Source organism: Leucoraja erinacea, chromosome 6, assembly GCF_028641065.1.
Source record: "Leucoraja erinacea ecotype New England chromosome 6, Leri_hhj_1, whole genome shotgun sequence".
NCBI lineage: Eukaryota > Metazoa > Chordata > Chondrichthyes > Rajiformes > Rajidae > Leucoraja > Leucoraja erinaceus.
Window position 1 is genome coordinate 11,853,774 of NC_073382.1, and position 20,830 is coordinate 11,874,603.

Here is a 20,830-nt window from a genome sequence, read left to right on the forward strand (position 1 = left end):
GGGGTGTTGGTGCTGCATGGTCATTGACTCTGGGTGGGCGGAAGGACTAGACCGTCCACAACTCTGCTGCAGGTGACGGGGATGTTGCCAGGTTTTCGTCCCCGTGCGTCCGCTGCCCAGAGCCGCAGCCCCGCTCCACCGGGCCCCATGTGTGGGCGTTTCCGACCCACAGCCCATCATAGTGCAGGCCACACAGGGGGAGACGGGGCGGAGGGCGGCCGTGGCCGGACAGCACTGACCCCACAGCGAGAGTGGGGCTGCCCCGAGGGATGCGCTCCTTCGGCCGCTTACACCTTGGTGCTCGTGTGCAGAGCAAATGATACTAGAGCATTTGTTTCAGAACGCTCAGCAACCCACAATTATTTATAGCGCAACAATTTACCATTTCGGCGGTTTGTAACTGGTGAGAAAGTACGCATTTAGAAACATAGAAAATAGGTGCAGGAGTAGGCCATTCGGCCCTTTGAGCCTGCACCACCATTCAATATGATCATGGCTGATCATCCAACTCGGTATCCTGTAACTGCCTTCTCTCCATACCCCCCCCCCCCCCCCCCCCCCCCCCCACACACACCCCCCACACCCCACACCTAATTGCCTTTCTGTTGACTGGTTAGCATTCAACAAAAGCTTTACACCGTACCTCAACTCAACTCAAGTGTTCAATTGTCCTGGTAGTTAAAGGTAATATATTCTAGATAATTATGTTTTGTTTTTGCTGAAGATGCTGTCTGACTCCAGCATTCTGTGTCCAGGTACAGGAGCCTGAAGACTGTAACAACCAGGTTCAGGAATAGCTACTTCCCCACAGCCATCAGGCTATTAAACCTGGCTCGGCCAAAACTCTGATTATTAATCTTCTCCCCACCACCCCCTATCAGTCTGAAGAAGGCTCGCTCTTCCAGGGAGATGCTAAATGCATTTCGTTGTCTCTGTACTGTACACTGACAATGACAATTAAAATTGAATCCGAATCTGAAGGGTTTCGGCCCGAAACGTTACCTATTTCCTTCACTCCATAGATGCTGATATATATATTATGGTATATGGACACACTTATCTGTTTTGTAGTAAATGCCTACTATGTTCTGTGTGCTGAAGCAAAGCAAGAATTCCATTGTCCTATACAGGGACACATGACAATAAACTCACTTGGACTTGAACTTGAACTTGATCTCCGGCAGCATCCATGTCGGGAATGGACAGACTCCGGTCCGGGTTTTGCGTTGACGTGAGTTTGAGTTTTGCAGTTGCACCGGTCCGGGCGTTGTTGGCACCACTCCGCCGCGGGCTTTGTGCGCAGCCGTCCTTTGTGTGGCCGGGCGGGTTGGGGGCCGGGAGCAAAGCGCGGCGCCGAGCGGAGAGTGTAGTCGCCTCTGTCTAGCCCAGCGCTGCCATGGCGGCCTGCGAGCGGGGATTTTCCAGTGAGGAGTTGTTGTCGCTGCGCTTCCCGCTGCACCGGGCTTGCAGAGACGGCGACATTGCGGCTCTGCGCTCGTTGCTTGCCGCCTCGGCGCCCGCCGACGTCGGCCTAGAGGACAACTTCTACGGCTGGACCCCGCTGCACTGGGCCGCGCACTTCGGCAAGGTAAGGCTGGCGTAGCGGGGCGCCCCGTACTGGAGAGCGCGGCTGAGCTGAGCCGAGCCGGGGGCACAGGCGCCGCGCCGCGCTGGGGCCGGGGCCGGGGGTGAACAATCCGGGCTGTAGTAAGTACATCGACGTGGTTCGTTTGCAAATGCCGGCTTTAAACTTAACATAACCACAAATAATACACACACACACACAACATGAAATAAAACACATCGCAACCCCGTTAAAACTGTTGCCCGACACTTTTCCCCTTCGCCCTTGTTGTGTAAACATGTCACACTGTCAGCCTCAGAAGCAGCGCTGGCCACTGGTTCACGGTACATGTGTGGACGGCGGACAACAGGAAAACAGAGGGATTTTAAAAGAGGATCTGAATCAATCATGAGGGGCATAGACAGTGTGGATGGTCACAATTATTTACCTCAGGGTCTTAAATTATAGGGCATAGGTTTAAGATGAAGGATGTAGAAGGGACCAGACGAACAAAATGTCGACGCAGGCCTAAGTATGAGGAAATAACTGCCAATGGTAAAGGCGGGAACAATTGCAATGCATTACAATTTTGGCAAAAGGGTACGGGCTAAATGCAAGCAAATGGAATTTGCTCAGATAGGCAACTTAGTCAGCATGGACAAGTTACAAGATACAAGATAGATTTATTCATCACATGTGCCAGATGGCACAGTGAAATGAAATTCCCATACAGCCATACCTGAAGGTCTTGTTTTCATGTTATATAACTCAATGATTAATTAGGCTGAAGGCTGAAAACAAGTTCCACTGGAACACTAATTCAGTACTGTTAACTCTAAATTTAATTACGTCTCTTATTATATATTAACTATGGAATAAAATTACGCAAGTAATTTCATTAACAAGTTGTGAATCTTTAGAATTTACTATTCCATGCAGCTGTGGAGTTTGGCAAGCATCTAAGCTACAAAGGTGTCAATTAGTACAGGGAGAGAATGGGGTAGGGTTATTGAGGCAAAGATTAGATTAGACTGATCATATTTAAAGGTAGAGCAGGTGTGAGACACTGACTGGCCTACCTTATATTCTTATGTAATGGGCGACATAAGAATTTATTATGTCACAAGAAATGCCCGCAGATGGGTGTTATTTAAAATTCAAAAAAGCAGCAAAGGATGAAAACAGGGCATGCACCATCTGTATAGATCAATGTGAAGTATTGATTATAAAACAAGTAATCGTAATACCCACAACCTGTCAGAAGTGTTCAATTATCCTACCAATTAACGGTAATTAATTATAGATGAATATTGTGAAATTTATGCTGCAAAATATTTCCCACATCTGGTGTGTGATAGTAATTGCCAGATATTAAAATTAAATGTAAATTACATTGTCAAATGAAATCAAAATTATCTTAAAATGCTATTGTTTACTTCCATGGTTTTCCTGTTATCAGCTCCAATGTCCACATGTTATGGAAATTTCTGCTGTAAAAAAAACAAGTGTTTTAATAGCACCCTCCTGCCAGTGGAGGAGCTACAGTGATATCACAGTCTCGCAGGATAGCTACAGTGTGACAACTTTACATGGGCAGCCTCAATTATAAACATGGAGGAAGGAATTAAAAATGGGGGGAAAAATAGAAATAGGCCAAAATTGAATTTCTATTACCTGGGGGCTCCCTCCTCCCTCCTCCCCCCCCCCCCTAAAATCTCCATCTCGAGCCCCGTGGTCTTACTTTGCCCGTATCTAATACCTCAGGAGGACAACCTGTCTATAGTAATACAACCTTAAATATAAATATATTAATAGATAGGTCTTGACTAAAGGAAATCGTTAATCATCTTAAATAACCTGAACCAATTTAGTATAGAACTATTGAATTCTGCCGCATGAGCTGCATGAATATAGTAAAACAAGTAGCTATATAAAATATAGGAACTAAGAAGCTATAATTATAAAAAGTGAATTCTGTTCAGCTTGTCCAATAAATTAGGTCACTCCCATTAGGAAACCTAATTTATATAGTACCTCAATACTGTAGGATTTCCCAATTTGAGGCAGTGATTTTTCTAATTTACTGGGCAGTTCACGCACCATAGCGTTGAGAGGGGAGGAGGGGAGGGGGAGGGGGGGGTCAATACATAGGTGATGTCTCATGTGGGTGGGGAAGAGGTAGTCAGGCACTTGGTCAACTTGCAGGATGCTCTTTTGACAGAGGCTCTTTTGACAGAGGGGTTTGAGTCATTTGCAGTGGAAGTGTTTTTTTCTGGGTTGTGGGGCTTGTGGCACTAGTCAAAATTGAGGAGCGGGAGGAATAGCGCTTTACCACAGTGGGGCATTTATTTGCAAGGCTGTTATGTAGCACAGTGTGACTTTTGAAGTGGAGTCATGTAGTACTGTAATCATTGGGATGTAGGACCACATGTCAGCATGCATTCTCAGTGAGGGTAGTAGGTATCTTCTCTGGGTTTGGGGTTGTGTGTTGTTACATTGTTTCAAGGGAAGGGCTCATGGCACTGGATCATCGTCGGGATGTGGGTCTTTCATCATTGGGTCTTCTCCGCGGTGGGGTGATTAGAGAGAACATGCAATACTTTTGCTTTCAGGTGAGCCACATGGGAAGTACCCCGTATGATCCAATTCCCACTGAATTGCATGGAACGTTCATCTTTAGAGTATAAAAGAGTTGCTCAAGATTGGTGGGGAGGCAGGAGGGGTCAGTTTGGAATGGAGTCAAGGAAGCCATGATTGGAATGAAGCCATAAAGGAAGCTCAAAAGCCATAATTTAGTTGACAAATCAGGTTTAAGTGCTCTTGTGGCCCACTCTAACATGAGAAGTAATAACATCCCTAGTCCCGGCATTTAGTCATTTATGGCCTTCTTTAGAGAAGAACTGGTTTGAAATGCTTCTGTTTCACTTCCCCAAAATTCTGCAAAGTTACATAGAAACATAGAAAATAGGTGCAGGAGGAGGCCATTCAGCCCTTCGAGCCAGCACCGCCATTCATTGTGATCATGGCTGATCGTCCCCTATCAATAACCCGTGCCTGCCTTCTCCCCATATCGTTTGACTCCACTAGCCCCAAGAGCTCTATCTAACTCTCTCTTCAATCCATCCAGTGATTTGGCCTCCACTGCCTTCTGTATACATCAAATAAGTTAATGTTAATAATACTTAGAAAATTAACTTTTTACAATAATATACATATTTAAGCACATTATTACATAATTTAACAAAACACTTCTGCATAAGGCTGTTAGTTTATAAACTAACAAGACTGTATAAAGTGCTGCCCTTCCTAATTCACTTTGTTCCTGTATATTGTTTTAGGTACGCTCTAACCTTTTCTTTGTATAAATTGTTGTGAAGATTATTAGGTACTGGATCGCAGTGCTTGAAAGTACAGGTTGATTGGTTGATTACAGCTTTGAAATTTGATTGATACGCTGCGAGGCGGGCTATCAGAAGCACTGGAGCATTCATTCTCTGCTGCTGGCCAGCTCCAGGACCACCGTTTGTACAGAGGTAACATCATTTAAAGCTAGACACTGCAAGGAAGCGAAGGATCAATGTGTTCACCCAATATATTCAAACCAGAAACCTTGTGGTTCATGCTGAGCATCAAAATTGCTAAGTTAATGCTGCGGTGATTTAAACAAACTTATCTAGTAGTTCTGGGCATCCATCTTATGATGGATGTGAAATCAATGTAAACAGTTCCTTTTAGACATACTGGGATGGTTTACAGGTATGAAGGGGTTATAGTAATGAAGCAGCTCTTAATTTCTTCACTCTGAAACGGTTAATTATGAATTGAATGGAAGTTTTTCAGGGAAGACAGGAAAACAATGCTTAGTTCTCATAGATAACAAAACCAATCTCCATGACAATTCCACAGTAGGTTAGTGAAATGCATTTTATGCATAAGGAGTAGAATTGCTGCTAAAGGAATAAGTAACCCGGCAATAGTTTGGACTCCATGAGTTTGCTAGATACTGGTTATTGATGCAGGCACTACCACATGGATGATGAACTGAATGCTTGCTCTTTGTTAAAATATTCTAAGATTCTTTTCTTTTACTCTAAGCAGAATCAACTCCTAAAATCCAATTTTCTTTATGCAGTGATATATTCCACGCAGCAAAAGCTTTTTATTTCCCTGACCTTGACGAATTATCATCCTGATATATTTGCATTCTAAGGACTAGCTACATAGTCTACAAATGGGTTTTAACAAAGAAACTGCTTCAGAGTTAACAGTATTGCCTAGTGTTATAGCACCTGCTGCGTTTCTACTGGGGACATTGGCATTCTTTTCAATTCAAGATTACCCGTAGACTACAGCTGGCACTGAAGCTGCAAAAGCCCGTTTTCTATTGTTGAGTCAACACAGGCTGACTGCTTTTAATCATTTTTCCAAACAGAGAGGCTCTGACATTTGCTGTAATCATGCTTGGAACAGCAACATTGAATGTACTATGGGATACATGAACCAAAGTGTACTCTATCCCTTCTCCCCACAGGCAATGCACAGCAAACATTTGGCATATGATACTTAAAACTGCATTTGGAGATGTATTTTATCAATGAGTTTTGCATATACAGAACTCCTTCCTCTTTGCCAACCACCCTTCCCCCTCCCAAAGTCCATAAAGGGAAAAGGCTGAGAGAACAGTTTGCATTTTTAAGAAATGGATCAATATATATTTTTTGTTGGATTAGGATATGTAACAATGGTGCAATACAGTTGTACACATCACGGTGATTTGATTTTATGTGAGAATGGCCTTTATTTTCCTAGGTTAGTGGGTAATGGAAGTTGTAAACTTGAGCACTCCTTCACAGAGAGTACAGAAGATTGTTTGATTCTAAGAAACAAAATAGTTAATTGTGAAATCTCATTACACCTCAAATCTTGTGGCAATATGTAATTCCAAAAAAGGGTTGGAAACCCCAAGACCCCGTGTGCGGGAAGCATATACTGTATTTCCATTATAAATTGGCTCATTCTTGCCCTGAATCATTTTGTGGATTGGAGCAGTATTTATAATGGTATCTTTGTCACTTTATGATAAGAACTTTGGATTGGAGGTCAATAGCCTGTGAATCCAATATTCAGGTTTGCTACCAGCAATTCCTGACTTTTGCAATATGATGTTTTTCTGACTGATGTCATTACACTTTCTTAGGTGCTCTACAGAGTATAGAACAGATAGAAGCACAGTCTCACTTAAAAGTTTATATAACTCAATCAGCTATTCCATTATATTCTCCTCCAATGCCTGCTTGCTTGCTTCTCTCCCTCCTTGAACACTCACAGCTCCGATCCAATATCTTTAGTGAAGCTCATTTTATACTCTGCATCTTCTCTCAAATTCTCCTGTGAACCTGGTTTTAATCTGGGGTGATATGAGAATGTTTTCTCTATTCATTTCACCTCTTCCTTTGGAGCCTTGTACTCATTGACAATGTTTGCCTCGGCCCTCTTCTTCAATAAATCCTGGACTCTCCTCCTTGTGCGACTCTAATTCCACAAGCTCTTTCGGGTAGCTTTCGAGGTTACCTTTCTAGGTAACCTATATCTGGATATTCTGTCTGGTGAATTGAATTGTGCACTATATGTGAACTGAAACAAATTTTAAAATCTACCAGTAGGGTTTGTTTGCTCTGCCTCTGGCTACTAATTCAAGATCTGGTTAACTTTCTGAACTGTTGCCATGAGCTGCGTAGTGATTTCAGCAGATTGCAGTTAGTATCTTTGACAAATCGTCTCTTCTTGTTGAAGCTGATTTATTTTCTTCTTATGTTCGGTATCCCCTGGCATCCAAGCCAGGATTCCTCTTGTGATCTGAAATACCACCCGATGCTTGTTCACATCAGTTGCTAGTTGTGGATCTTGCATAAGTAATAAATTAATCAAGTTGTATTTTGGGAAGCCTGAAAAAAATTTTCTATCATTTAAATCAACTTTGGTTAATTTCATGATATGCTTTGGTAGGTTAATTGAGTAAGTAGTTTGTGGTGTTTTGAAAGAGGAGTAAGGTTCTGATTGGTGTGCTCTTAGTTGATGTGGGTAGTTTCAACTTGCTATTGCAGCTGTTTTTGATCAAAACTGCCAAAGCCACTGGATGTGATGTTGCAGTCCAGCTACTTTCAGCATAGCTATTTTTACCAATGAGATTGTGTTTGTAAAAATATCAAAACTAATTTGTTACCAACACATCTGCACTAATGCCATTAAGATTGAACTGTAAAGAATTCTGAGAGTTCACCAGTTACGATAAGCTCTTGCCTTTACGTTATTCAAATATGTCCCTACAATTGAATTCTAATCCTTTCATTTCAGAAATAAATAATAAATTTGCAGCAGAAATCAAAATAAGACCAGACCGTTGGTCGCCAGTGGATTTAAAAGAGTTGTGATTTAATTTATGGTAATTTCTTCAGTGAAAAATGAAACTACTTTGTGTAACAGGCATTGTGAATTTATTTATTTCCACTCCATCCACCCTTGTACAGTTTTTAAGGCTTCCACCACAGAAAATCGATCAGTTTGTTTAGATATATAAACTTCAGAAATTAGCCCATTAATGTGCTCAAAAATCTAAGGGAGGAGCCAGCCTTTTAATTCAAGTAGTTTTTATCAGTGTGCTGGTATAGAAATACTAACAGTGTAGTCTTTTAGACTAATTGGGTGCCAGTAATCCTCCTTTGATGCTTTTGTTGTGCAAATGGTTTGTTTGGGGATTGCAGGCAATGGCCCTTACATTAACTGTGATACTATGATACTGACTGAATTTTTGGCACAGAGCTATTTGGCCCTTATACTCTAAATGGGAAGGTGACTTGCAACTGTTAGGATCTTGCCACATTTGGTAGTAGGTTACAGTATTGTTGGTGAGTTCTCATATTTCTCACTGTGGTTACAAATAAAGCATTCTGAACCATCTTTTGAAGAGTGTGAAGAGGCTGAGAGTTTAGAGATAAGGTGCTGATAAAGCAAATTGCTTTGTGTTGGATAGTGTTGAGCTTCTTGTATATCATGTCTGTCACATTGGATTAATTGTCTGAACCTTTCAAAAATGATGAAAGTAATGTAGAACTAGCAGCTGGAAATGCCACAAAAATGAATACTCAATATCCCAAACATATTGAGTTGGGATTAATTTATTGTCACGTGTGCCGAGGTACAGTGAAAAGCTTTTGTTACATGATAAGCAGTCAGCAGAAAGACAATACATGATTACAATCGAGCCATCCACAGTGTACAGGCCATGATAAAGGGAACAATGTGAATAATGTTTAATGCACGATAAAGCCAGTAAAATCTGACTAAAGGTAGTTCAAGGATCTCCAATGAGGTAGAGTGTAGTGCAGGACTGCTCTCTAGTTGTTGGTAGGAGAGTTCACATGCCTGATAACAGCTGGGAAGAAACTGTCCCTGAATCTGGAGATCTTGACAAGAGGAAAGAAGCGTGGCAGTCTTAAGGTGCATAAAGGTGATAAATCCTTGGGGTGTAACTTAGGACAATAGACAATAGGTGCAGGAGTAGGCCCTGCGGCTCTTCAAGCCAGCACCGCCATTCAATGTGATCATGGCTGACATCCACAATCAGTACCCCGTCCCTGCTTTCTCCCCATATCCCCTGACTCTGCTATTTTCAAGAGCCCTATCTAGCTCTCTCTTGAAAGTTTATAGAGAACTGGCCTCTGAGGCGGAGAATCCCACAGACTCACAACTCTCTGTGTGAACATTGTTTTCCTCATAAACGGCTTACCCCTTATTATTAAACTGTGGCCCCTGGTTCTGGACTCATCGGGAACATGTTTCCCACCTCTAACCCTTAATAATCTTATATGTTTCAATAAGATTCCCTCTCATCCTTCTAAATTCCAGAGTATACAAACCCATCATGGAACATCAAGGACATCATGGGAAGCAGGAAAATAAATTACTGTGATCCTGGCAAAACTATTTGTGCCTTTCTTAGCCATGATTAAGGTGCTGGAAGGCTGGCAGTGGCTTATGCTGTGCCTTTATTTTAAAATAGATGCAAGGACAAGCTAAGCAACTACTGGCCATTGAACTAACATGAGTAATGGGAAAACGACTGGAGGCAATCCTGAGAGGCAGGATCAGTCAGCATTGTTTTTGTATGGAAAATTGTCTCGTGAATTTGACTGAGGTTTTGGAAGGGCTGACCAACAGAATTGACAAGTACAGGGCAGTAGACATTATCTACATGGACCTTTGACAAGCTCCCAATTAGGCTTGTTGGGTAGGCTAGATCACATGAGATCCTGGGTGAGCTAGCCAATTGGTTACAAAATTAGCTTGAGTATAGAGTAGTGGTGGAGGTGTGTTTTTCAGATTGAAGGCCTGTGACCAATGGTATGCCACAAGGATTGGTGCTGGGATATTTGTTTTTTGTTGTGTATACTAACGCTGAGAAAGTAAGTGGCATGACTACCAAAATTAGTCGTGTTGTTGACAGTGAAGAACGGAATCACTTTGGAACCAAAGGAATGTTTAATGGAATTTAACTCGGACAAGTATGAAGCATTTTGGGAAGTTAAACTAGGGCAGGACACACATTAAATGTTGGGGCCCTGGAGAGTCTTTTTCAACAGAGGCCTCGGGATACAAGTACATAGTTCTCTGAAAGTGGCAGCACGGGAAGGCGGTGATAAAGGAGGCATGTGGAACGCTTGCTATCTTTGACTATGGCATGGATTTTTAGAAGTTTTGTTACAACTGTACAAAAAAGGAAGAGTTGGGATGTCATGTTACAGCTGTACAAGATGTTACTGAGCAATCAGTTGAGGGACTACACAAAGATCGGGTTGCCTACTATAGTAAGAATTTAATTAAGCTAGATAGCATGCAGAAAAGATTCACAAGGATGGTCTCAGGGTTGAAAGGTTCAAGTTATAATGAGAGACTGGATAGGCTGGGACTTTTCTCCGTGAAGCAGAGTGGTGACCTTACAGAGGGTTTTAAGATCATGAGGAGCAAAGATAAGGTGAATGGTCACAGCCTTTTTCCCCAGGGTAGATTAATCCAAAACCAGAAGGCATGGCTTTAAGATGAGAGAGGAAAGAATTAAAGGGAACCCAAGGGGCAAGTTTTCACACACAGGGTGGTAGGTGTGTGGAATGAGCTGCCAGAGGAAGTGATAGAAGTGGGTATAATTTCAACATAAAAATAATATTTGGGCAGGTGCATGGAAGTGAAGGGTATAAAGGGATTTGGGCAACGCACAGGCAAATGGGACTAGCTCTAATGGCATCTTAATCAACATGGTCCAAAGGGCCTGTTTTCAAGTTGTCTCTGGAATACTGCGTGTTACTGGAGTGCTTGCTACTGAGTACTGCGTCTGCCAATTAAATTGTTATCTCTGTAAATATGTTGTGAGTCACTGTTTTATCTTTCTAGTTGTCTCATTAATAAAGGTGTTGACTGTTTATAGCCAAAATCACGAATTGAGTGGTGTTTAATATACTGCTAGGTGAATGTTAAAATTGAACTTGCAACTTGTAGTGTATCATTTGCTGGCTGCATGAGAGAGAGAGAGGGATGAAGGGAATACCTAATTTGGGGTTAGCATGGTTGACATTCAAGGGCAGCCTGAGACATTGAATTCAAGAACAAGACATGCTGCTTGGTAATGCAAACTAGTATAAAGTCTAGTTTGTTTGCACAAAGTAGCCAATGTCAGATTGATCTGGTTTCCATCTAGAGCATCTCTTACTGTAGTACGTTTGGTTTTCTGACTTGCTTTGTCACTTCAACTGGTCTGAGGTTTTGTTTGTGGTAAGGATAAAATTTGCAATTTGCAACCATTACGTAATGGAATTTGAAATCGGCAGCAGATCAGAGTCTTTTGAGTGGAGTGCAGAATGTGCTCAAGTCACACAGGCTAAGTGTTGAGTTTACTTTTAGGTTTCTGGGCAGTTTCTTTTTCCTTGAAAGTAGTAAAATCTAGAAAGTGGGTTGGGAATAGGGCATTGGACAGTCAAAAGGTTATTTATCATTGGGCCTTGAAATGGGGGGGGGGGGGGGGGGGGGGTGTCCCCTGCAATCAATCTCTTGCATTCTGCACAATTGATTGTAGGATTCTCAGGTGGACCCCTTCTACTTTAACCTAGCCAATAGCCCTGCTGATGCCTCAGTGCTGCCCTGCCTCATGATTGTACTATCAGAAGAGCAGTCTCAATCCAAGGCTTCATTTTCTCATTTGGGAACATACATGGTCCCATGGAATTATTAGAAAAGTGCAGGTGGTTTTCCCTGAGGCCTGGTCAATATTTATTGCGGCATCACTGGAAAATAGTAATTCTCTTTTTACTTCTCTTATCATTTGTAGGATTATGGTTCTAGCTTCCATAACAATTTTGGAAAATGCATCATGTTTTTCTGCTAGGCTGGTGTAAAATGGGAATTGCAATCAGATAGATCATGCAAGTTTCTGGTAAATGGAAGCAACATTAATTTATTAATATCTTGTTTTAATACACATATGTCGACCTTGCTAAATTGTAGTGTGCTGAATTGACCTGGTACAAAGTTGACAAAGAAACTGCATTAGAAGAATATGGCTTTTGAGTATGTGGTGTGTAGGGTGCATCTGTAGTGAATAACTTAGGCAATATTGAGGAGCTAATCGTGACGAATCTGACATGATCATTCTAATGGAATAACAAAATGGGAACAAGCAAATGTTGTCTATTTAATGAATGATAGTCGACAAGTAGCTGCTTCATCTGGAGATTGTCTTTACTAGTTTGCTCTTTCCTGCTAAAGGTGTAGCCTTGAAGTGTAACCTCAAGCTCTTGTACAATTCTAATGTTGTCACCTTTTTTTTTAGTAATTTGTTTTGTCAGCATGAGCCTCTGATTAGAGGCAACTAGGAATCGTACAATATTGTGAATAATGGAAGTGAATTGAAGGAAACAAGAAAGTTACTGTTTAGTTTAGATACAGCGTAGAAACAGGCCTTTCGGCCCACTGAGTCCATGTCGACCCATACACTAATTCTATCTGACACACGAGGGACAATTTATACAATCAACCTACAAAGCTGCCGGTCTTTGGAATGTGGGAGGAAACCGGAGCACTCGGATAAAATCCACGTGGATGCAGGGAGAACGTACAAACTTCGCACAGCACCGACTGTCAGAATCGAACCCGGATCTTTGGCGCTGTAAAGCAGCAGCTCTTATCACCGTGCCGCCCAGGTCACTGTAACCTGTTAGAGAATCACTGTCATCTTCTTCAATTAATGACCTTTAGTTCATCATGCCTGTGCTGTCTCCATTCAGTCCACTGATCCACTTTTACCTTATTAGATCAGCAGTATCATTCCAGATCTGAAAAAACCCACTCTTCAAAAGTTTTTCCCTTACTCTTCCTACTTTCAGAGAATTAGTTTGTCAGTAATTCATATGCGCATTTGCTTTTACGATGTAAGGGAGTTAGTAAATGTCAAACTCTTTTGAAATTATGTTTGATACAAAATCCAAGTTGAATTGATACAAAATATCTGGACTACTGGAACAATTTCCCTTTTTACTTTCAAATGTATACTGAGGAGGAGTTTATTGGAATCAAACCCTGACTGCAGTTCACAAAATAACAGAGCATTGATCATCTAAAGCAAAAAACAAACTGATGGAGGAACTCAGCGGACTAGATAGCATCTGTGGATCGGGTCGGGACACTTTCTTCGACTTTGTTTGCTTTCAGCATGAAGAAAATTTTATTATATTAAATCAGAAATGTACTTCATTAACTGCATCTTCAGAATCCATGCCTTTTCCATTGTTTCTGGATGAAATGAAGAGAAAAATTGGAACAGTGATACGGGCTGAATAGAGTAGTTGGTGAAGATATTTGGGGCATTGTTGGCTTCTCAATGTTGATTAGAATCCCAATGTGTGCCATGTTCTATTTTTGTTAGGGGGCACTTTTGCCTGTGCTTGGAAAATACATTTTTGTAGAAAAATATCCAGGTTTAATTTCCAGCATCCCACCATCATAATGCAAATCCTTCAGTGAACCTAGAATCTATAAGAAGACAGTAGGGATTTAATTCTCATTTAATTAAAATTTTGTCCTTTTGACCAGTTCTTAGTTATTCCCTGAGTATAAATTGTGTCAATGCACTTGACATTAAGCACAGAAATGGCCCGTTTAACACAACTGATCCCTATTTATTGCTTCACACAAACCCATAACAACCCTATTTAATTTCACCATCTCAACACATTCCTTTCTTTGTTCCCACGTGTGCATTTAGTTTCCTCCTTGAATACTATTTGCCTCAATTGTTCCCTATGGTACTAAAATACATTATTAATGGGACTGCTTTGCAATATGTGATTTCAATCTAAGGTAGCTGCCAATAGCCCAGACTCTGACCAATTCGGCATGAATAGTCTGGCACTGAGTTCTCTGGACAATCTTGGTTGAGTTTGCCATTGGACAGTTCTTTGGCACGAGTTTTTGTGAGTCTGACCATCGTAGTATGTCTGCACTTGCTGCAGATTTCTGTACATCAGATTTATAACGTGGCCAAGTCAGAATGGATGAGGATTTGCAGTAAATGTATTATTTTCTTTGTCCTCTGTACAATGATAAGAGCCTTACAATGGGAATAGTGATTGTATTCCCAATTTCATTAAGATTCTGGTGAAGATTGATTCTTGAAACTCGGAGTGATTCAGTGTGAAAACAGGCTCTTCGGGAAACTGGGAAACTTGCCCACACTGGCCAACATGTCCTAGCTACACTGGTCCTACCTGCCAGTGATTGGTTAATATCCCTCTAAACCTGTCCTATCCATGCAGTTGTTTAACTGTTTCTTGAATGTTGGGATAGTCCCTGCTTCAACTATCACCTCAGCAGCTTGTTATCCACCACCCTTTGTGTAAAAAAAGCTACCCCTCGGATTCCTATTAAATCTTTTCCCCTTCAACTTAATCCTATGTCTGGTCCTCGATTCACCTACTCTGGGCAAGAGACTGTGCATCTACCCTATCTATTCCTCTCATAATCTTATACGCCTCTATAAGATCACCCCTCGTCCTCCTGCGCTCCAAGGAATAGAGTCCCAGCCTGCCCCAACCTCTCCCTGTACCTCAGGCTCCTTGAATTCTAGCAACATCCTCGTAAATCTTTATATCCTTTCCAGCTTGACGACATCTTTCCTATAACACGGCTCCCAGAATGGAACACAATATGGCCTCACCTGCATCTTATACAACTGCAACAAGACCTCCCAACTTCTATACTCAATACTCAGGCTAATGAAGGCCAATGTGCCAAAAGCCTTTTTGGTGTGGAAAGTCTAAAAATCCCATTTTGAGTGGACTGATCTCACAGTGCTGGAACCAAGCAGAATTAACCAAATTGCTGCTCCCTTTGTGCATTTCTGTAGCATCTTTCATGATCTCAAGATGTGAAGTGCTTCCGTGAAGAATTTTCGAAGTGAAGTACTTTTTATAATGTATAAAATGCAACATCCTGTCTACATCAGTATATCATAAATTTCAACTTGTTAATGACCTGATAAAAGGTGATATTTATTAAATTGGCCAGGAAGTAGGCAAGAATTTTCCTAATCCAAATTGTGGCCTTTTGACTTTACATCCATCTAAGAAGATACTTGGGAATTCGATTTCATGTCTCATCTGAAAGGCACACCTACAGATCATTCCGTCAGTTCAGTTTCGGAGCACTGGCCTGGGTATTTTTCGACTCGTTTTGATTGGGACTTGAAGCCGCAGCTTTCTGAATCGACCACTACCTGCCAAGCCAAGCTGGTGTTAAAGAGTGTGGCGACGAAAGGAGAGGGTACTTTGTTGCTGGGAGATAGGATGAGTAGGTAGTGGGGAACTGGGAAATGATTCGGCTCCATTGTTCAGAATTTGATTCCAAATCAAATTGTGCAGTGTGTCTTGGCATGTGTCATTGCCTTCATGAAACACTGACATATGTTCTCTTTCTTTGCCTGTATTATAACATTAGCAAGATTAACAATGAAGCCACCTCCGTGTGAAAGGTCTTGCCAATCATGTTTTATTTTGTTTTATACTCAGCCAAAATGGAAAGTTTTATCCAAAGACCTTATTGTTTATTTTCTGAATTAGCATTAGTCATGGCATAACAGATTTCGATCATAACTAGCTAAAGTTTTCAAGTTATTTGCAAGTTAATTGACTAATATGGTCACCATTAGTTAAGTGTCCGTGATCAAGATTGCAGATGCCATTGAGTATAGCTTCTTCAGTTGTCAGAGGTTGACTCTCAACCTATTAAAAGTGTTCTGTCAATCACGTAAAGGTGGTTTTCAAAAGAAAATAAGCTATTTTTAAGGAACAGTTAAAATATGAGCTGTGACATTACTGGGGTCAGATGGTTTAATGCAGAGGTCATTTATGGCAAGGTTTTCACTTAGTTGTTGAAGCCTGCGGTGTGGTGTTGCTTTGATCAGATTGAAAATGAAGTGTTGGTATTTAAAACAACACTCTACTGACGAACTGTGCAAGTCCATGACACTGTATTACTTCCATTGTTAGATTTGCTAGAGTTATACAATCATTGCATTGTGATCTCACTTAATAAAATGATCATTTACATTATTCTTTTCTTTTTGTAGCTGGAGTGTGTAATGCAGTTGGTGCAGGCAGGAGTTGGAGTCAACATCACAACAACACGATTTGCTCAAACTCCAGCCCACATTGCAGCTTTTGGAGGGCATCCTCAAGGCTTGTTGTGGCTGATCCAAGCAGGAGCAGATTATAATATGCAGGTAAGTCCACGGGTTGTCGAAGGTAGTCAGAAATAGCTCCTAGAGTCTGATCTGCTATTTGATCAGATCATGGCTGATCCAAGCTTTTACCTTAATACTTTCCTGTCTAATCCCAATCACCCTTAATTCCCCTGAAGTCATAAGAACCATTTATCCTAAGATTTAAATGTACTTAAAGACTCAACATCCACAACCTTTTGGAATAGAGAATTCCAAAGATTCATGGCCCTACGAAAAAAGAACTCTTAGTTCTACGCTCCTCGACCGAGGAAACGTCTTCACAGCCCCCTCAGAATCTCCATCTTGTGTCACATTGTTATAAATGCAGATGAGTATCGCCCCATGTTGCTTGACCTTTTCTCATAGAAACAGAAAACGAGTGCAGGAGTATTCGACCCTTCGAGCCAGCACCGCCATTCAATATGATTATCTAAAATCAGTTCCCCGTTCCTGCTTTTTCCCCATATCCCTTGATTCCTTTAGCCCTAGGAGCTAAATCTAACTCTCTTGAAAACATCTAGTGAATTGGCCTCCTCTGTCTTCTGTGACAGAGAATTCCACAGATTCATAACTCTGTGGGTGAAAAAGCTTTTCCTAAATCGAGCCAGCACCGATTTAGATGATCAATTTGGACTTCCCCAACATCGGGAACAAATTTCCTGCATTTAGCCTGTCCAATCCCTTAAGAATTTTATATGTTTCTATAAGATCCCCTCTCATCCGTCTCAGTTCCAGTGAATGTAAACCCAGTCGATCCATTCTTTCATCATCAGTCAGTCCCACTATCCCGGGAATTAATCTGGTGAACCTACGTTGCACTCCCTCAATAGCAAGAATGTCCTTCCTCAAATTAGGAGACCAAAGCTGCACATAATACTCCAGGTGTGGTCTCACCAGGGCCCTGCGCAACTGCAGTAGGACCTCCTTGCTCCTATACTCAAATCCTCTGAAGGCCAACATGCCATTTGTTTTCTTCACTGCCTGCTGTACCTGCATGCTTATGTTCAATTTACTTTCTCACAGAACATCTCCTATGCACCAACAGGTCTATGCTATGAACTGGATTTCTATACTTCCATCCAGAATGGATATCTTAATTCTCCACATTATTCCCCACCTATTTGCCTGCTCATTGAATATGTTTCTATCCCTTTAGCAAATGTATGGCAATACCACCACCAGCAAGTTCCCTTCCAAGTCGAACAAGATCCTAACTTGAAAATGTTTTGCTATTCCTTCATGGTCGTTGGATTTAAATCCTGGATCTTCCCAGCCAATGATACTGAACATACAGTCACCAGAAGGATAGCGACTGTACCAGAAGAGGGGTCACAACCACCCCAGGAGCATTTAGGAATGGACAATTAAATGCTGGTCATGTCGGCGATGCTCTTATGCTGCAAATTATTAAAGAATTTTCTCGACTTCCCTGCCTATCTTCGAATCATCGGCAAACTTGGATTAACTATACTCTGTCTTTAAGTTGTTAAAATGACTTGCAAAGTACCTGAACCCAGCAATGATTTCTGAGGCACTGACTGTTACATGGAAACATAGAAAATAGGTGCAGGAGTAGGCCATTCGGCCCTTCGAGCCTGCGCTGCCATTCAATATGATCATGGCTGATCATCCACCTCAGTATCCCGTACCCGCCTTCTCTCCATACCCCCTGATCCCTTTAGCCACAAGGGCCACGTCTAACTTCCTCTTAAATATAGCTTACAGTTACAGTGTGCAATTGGAAAATTATCCCTTCTCTGTATATCCCAATCCTATATCCATCCTAATGTTAACCTCAATCCTTGTTCTGTAACCTTTTATATACCACCTAATGCCCTTAGGAAAGGTAGCACACTGCTATTTGGTAATAGAGCTATACATCACGGAATCTGTCCTTTTGGCTCAACTCGTGTATGCTGATGCGCATGGCCAAACATTTCCTGTCTATATACCTCTCCAAGTGCTTTTAAAGGTCATAATTATATCCGTCGCTTTCACTTCCTCGAGCAGTCAGTTCCATGTAGGCTCCACTCTGTGTGCAAAAGTTGTCCCTCGAGTCCCTTTTAAATCTGTCCTCTCTCATCTTAAACTTATGCCCTCCAATTTTAAAATTCCCGACCTTGAGGAAAAGGCAATGTCTAATCACCCTACCTATTGCCCTCATGATTTTATATATCTCTGTTTACCTCTCAGTCCGATCTTGAGAGAAAAATATCCTAGCCTGTCCAGCTGCTCATTATAACTCAAACCCTTAAATGGCAGTAAAGTACTTAAACATTATTTTTTGTATTCTTTCCTGTTTAATGACATCAATCCTATAATAGAGTGAGCAGAACTACTACTCAGGACTACAATTGTTGGGGTACTAAGGTCTTGTACAGCTACTTCACCTATTCTGCTGATTACTTCCCCTAAGAACGTTAACTAATTTCCCCATCAGGAAATCATATTGGCTGCCTGGTCAAATGATACTTTTCGATTTAATAGGGGATTCCAACATTTTCCTAATGAATGACTTTTAGTTTGTGTGGCTATTCAGTTCCTTTCCTCTCTTGATTAGCAGCTTTTACCCTGCTGGAAACCTTTTAGAATTTGGGGGTATCATAGCCAATGCATCCACACTCTCCACAGCGACTTTTATTTGAATTCTGGAAGTTAGATATTATTTATGCAGCTTTCACTCTGAAGATGGATTCAAAATATTTGGTTTACATTTCTGCTATACTTTTTCATTCCCCAATTCACTGTTTATTGAGATGTTCTAAGCCTTTTCTCTCAATCTTTCAGTAGGCCATGCTAGGATTCATTTTTCATGAAATATTTATTTCTCAGTAAAATGTTTATTCATTGAACGTGATAAAGCATTCTGTTTGCTAAATGTTTGCCACTGATTACCCACTGACATACCTCCTGATCTGGTTTCCTATTTTTACACCTAATTTGACCTTGTATTCCTCTAATTCTCTTTATTTACATTTAAGACTAGTTCAGACATCTGTTTTTCTTAAACTCAATGTGAAATTCATAGTGTTATCATTCCCTGGAGAATCCTGCACAAGATCACTAATTAATCCATTTTCTGTTGCATATGTCTGGATCTAAAGCAAGCTGGGTATGACTCACAGTATTGTTCTAGGAAATTGGCTCAAATGCTTTCTCTGAACATGTACTTGAGACTATCTTGCCCAATTTAGGTTATCCAGTCCGCATGAAAGATCCAAGTCGTCAAAAGTCATTGTTATAATTTTGCTGGCTGCCACTTTGACTTCTCGATTGATATTCCGTCCAGAAGCATATATTTGTAGATTAATTTGGGTTTTCATTCACCATAATTGCAAATTTGTTTAGCCAACTCATCTGTTGCAACAACCTTAACAACATGTGGCATTGTTGCTGTAAATCAGTTCAACTGTTGGTTGTTTTAGAGAGGGTGCTCTGCACTTGGTATCTATCAATGAAGTCAACCAAAACGGTACTGCAAGACTTGCAATAAGCAATGGGAATGTGACCCTAAGCAGCAACCTTTTCAACATGTTTAAAAATGGGAACTCTTTGCAGTCGAGTGTAAACTGCAGTTTTATGCTTTAATGAGTTTCAAGTCCAGATCTCCCTGTCCGTGAAATTTCTGTGATTGCTCTTGTCACGTTCTTAAGGCTCTCTGGGTATATGACTCAGTATGCATCACTGTGTTTGTCTTCAAATGTCATGATCTTTATTCACTGCAAAATAATTTTAAATGGCAGTCAACTTTACATACAGCCACAGAGCTATTAGCTTAAAAATGCATGACCTTTATAATGCATTTAATTGAATTTATGGGTTTTATTCTGAACCATTTACTGTAAGTAGGACAGACGTTTCTTGTAGATTCCCAGCAGAATAATTTGTGGAGTGCATCCCAACCTCCTGCACAGTACACGATTCAATGCTTTATTTAGTAATGGTTTTGAATGCTTGCTGCAGAGGATTGGGATTGAGTCATATGTTTGGACGGTTTCCAATATATTGTCCAATGAGGACCCTACAAAAGATAACATATTAATGAGGGATTTTTTATTAAAGAAGGTGAATTTATACGCACCATCTCCACAGATATCCTGAACTATTTACAATCAGTGTGTCACTGTTCTGTGGCTAAACACTGAAGCCAGTGCGTGCACAGCAACATCTCTCAGCAGTGAGATAAATGACCAGCTAATCTGTTTTGACGATGTTGGGCAAATGTCAAGATTTTAAGGATGATCTTTTATTTTGCTTGGTTGTCATAAAATGTTGAACTTCTGACTGAATGTCAGTTGAAAGACTCATCCCTAACATTGCACACAGTTTATAATAACATGATAGGGGTGTAACTAACCCCTCAATGGTCTGTTCTGCCATTTGATGAGGTATAGGCTGATCCATCACTTGGATAGTATTTGCCTTTTCCATATATCCCCAAGTAT

At 41.1% G+C, this 20,830-nt stretch overlaps 1 protein-coding gene across 2 annotated transcripts in view; it reads left to right on the forward strand.

The window, feature by feature from the left end:
- Window positions 1–1,299: 1,299 nt before the first annotated feature.
- The window catches only part of ankrd10a (ankyrin repeat domain 10a), a 60,432-nt gene continuing 40,901 nt past the window's right edge, over window positions 1,300–20,830 (forward strand). Inside the window, exons 1-2 of one of the 2 annotated variants that reach the window (XM_055636613.1) lie at window positions 1,300–1,588; window positions 16,233–16,385. In XM_055636613.1, the coding sequence (XP_055492588.1) occupies window positions 1,397–1,588; window positions 16,233–16,385 (345 nt within the window). In that variant the 5' untranslated portion in view covers window positions 1,300–1,396. The remainder of the gene's footprint in view (window positions 1,589–16,232; window positions 16,386–20,830) is intronic. The other variant, XM_055636615.1, reaches the window with a different exon arrangement.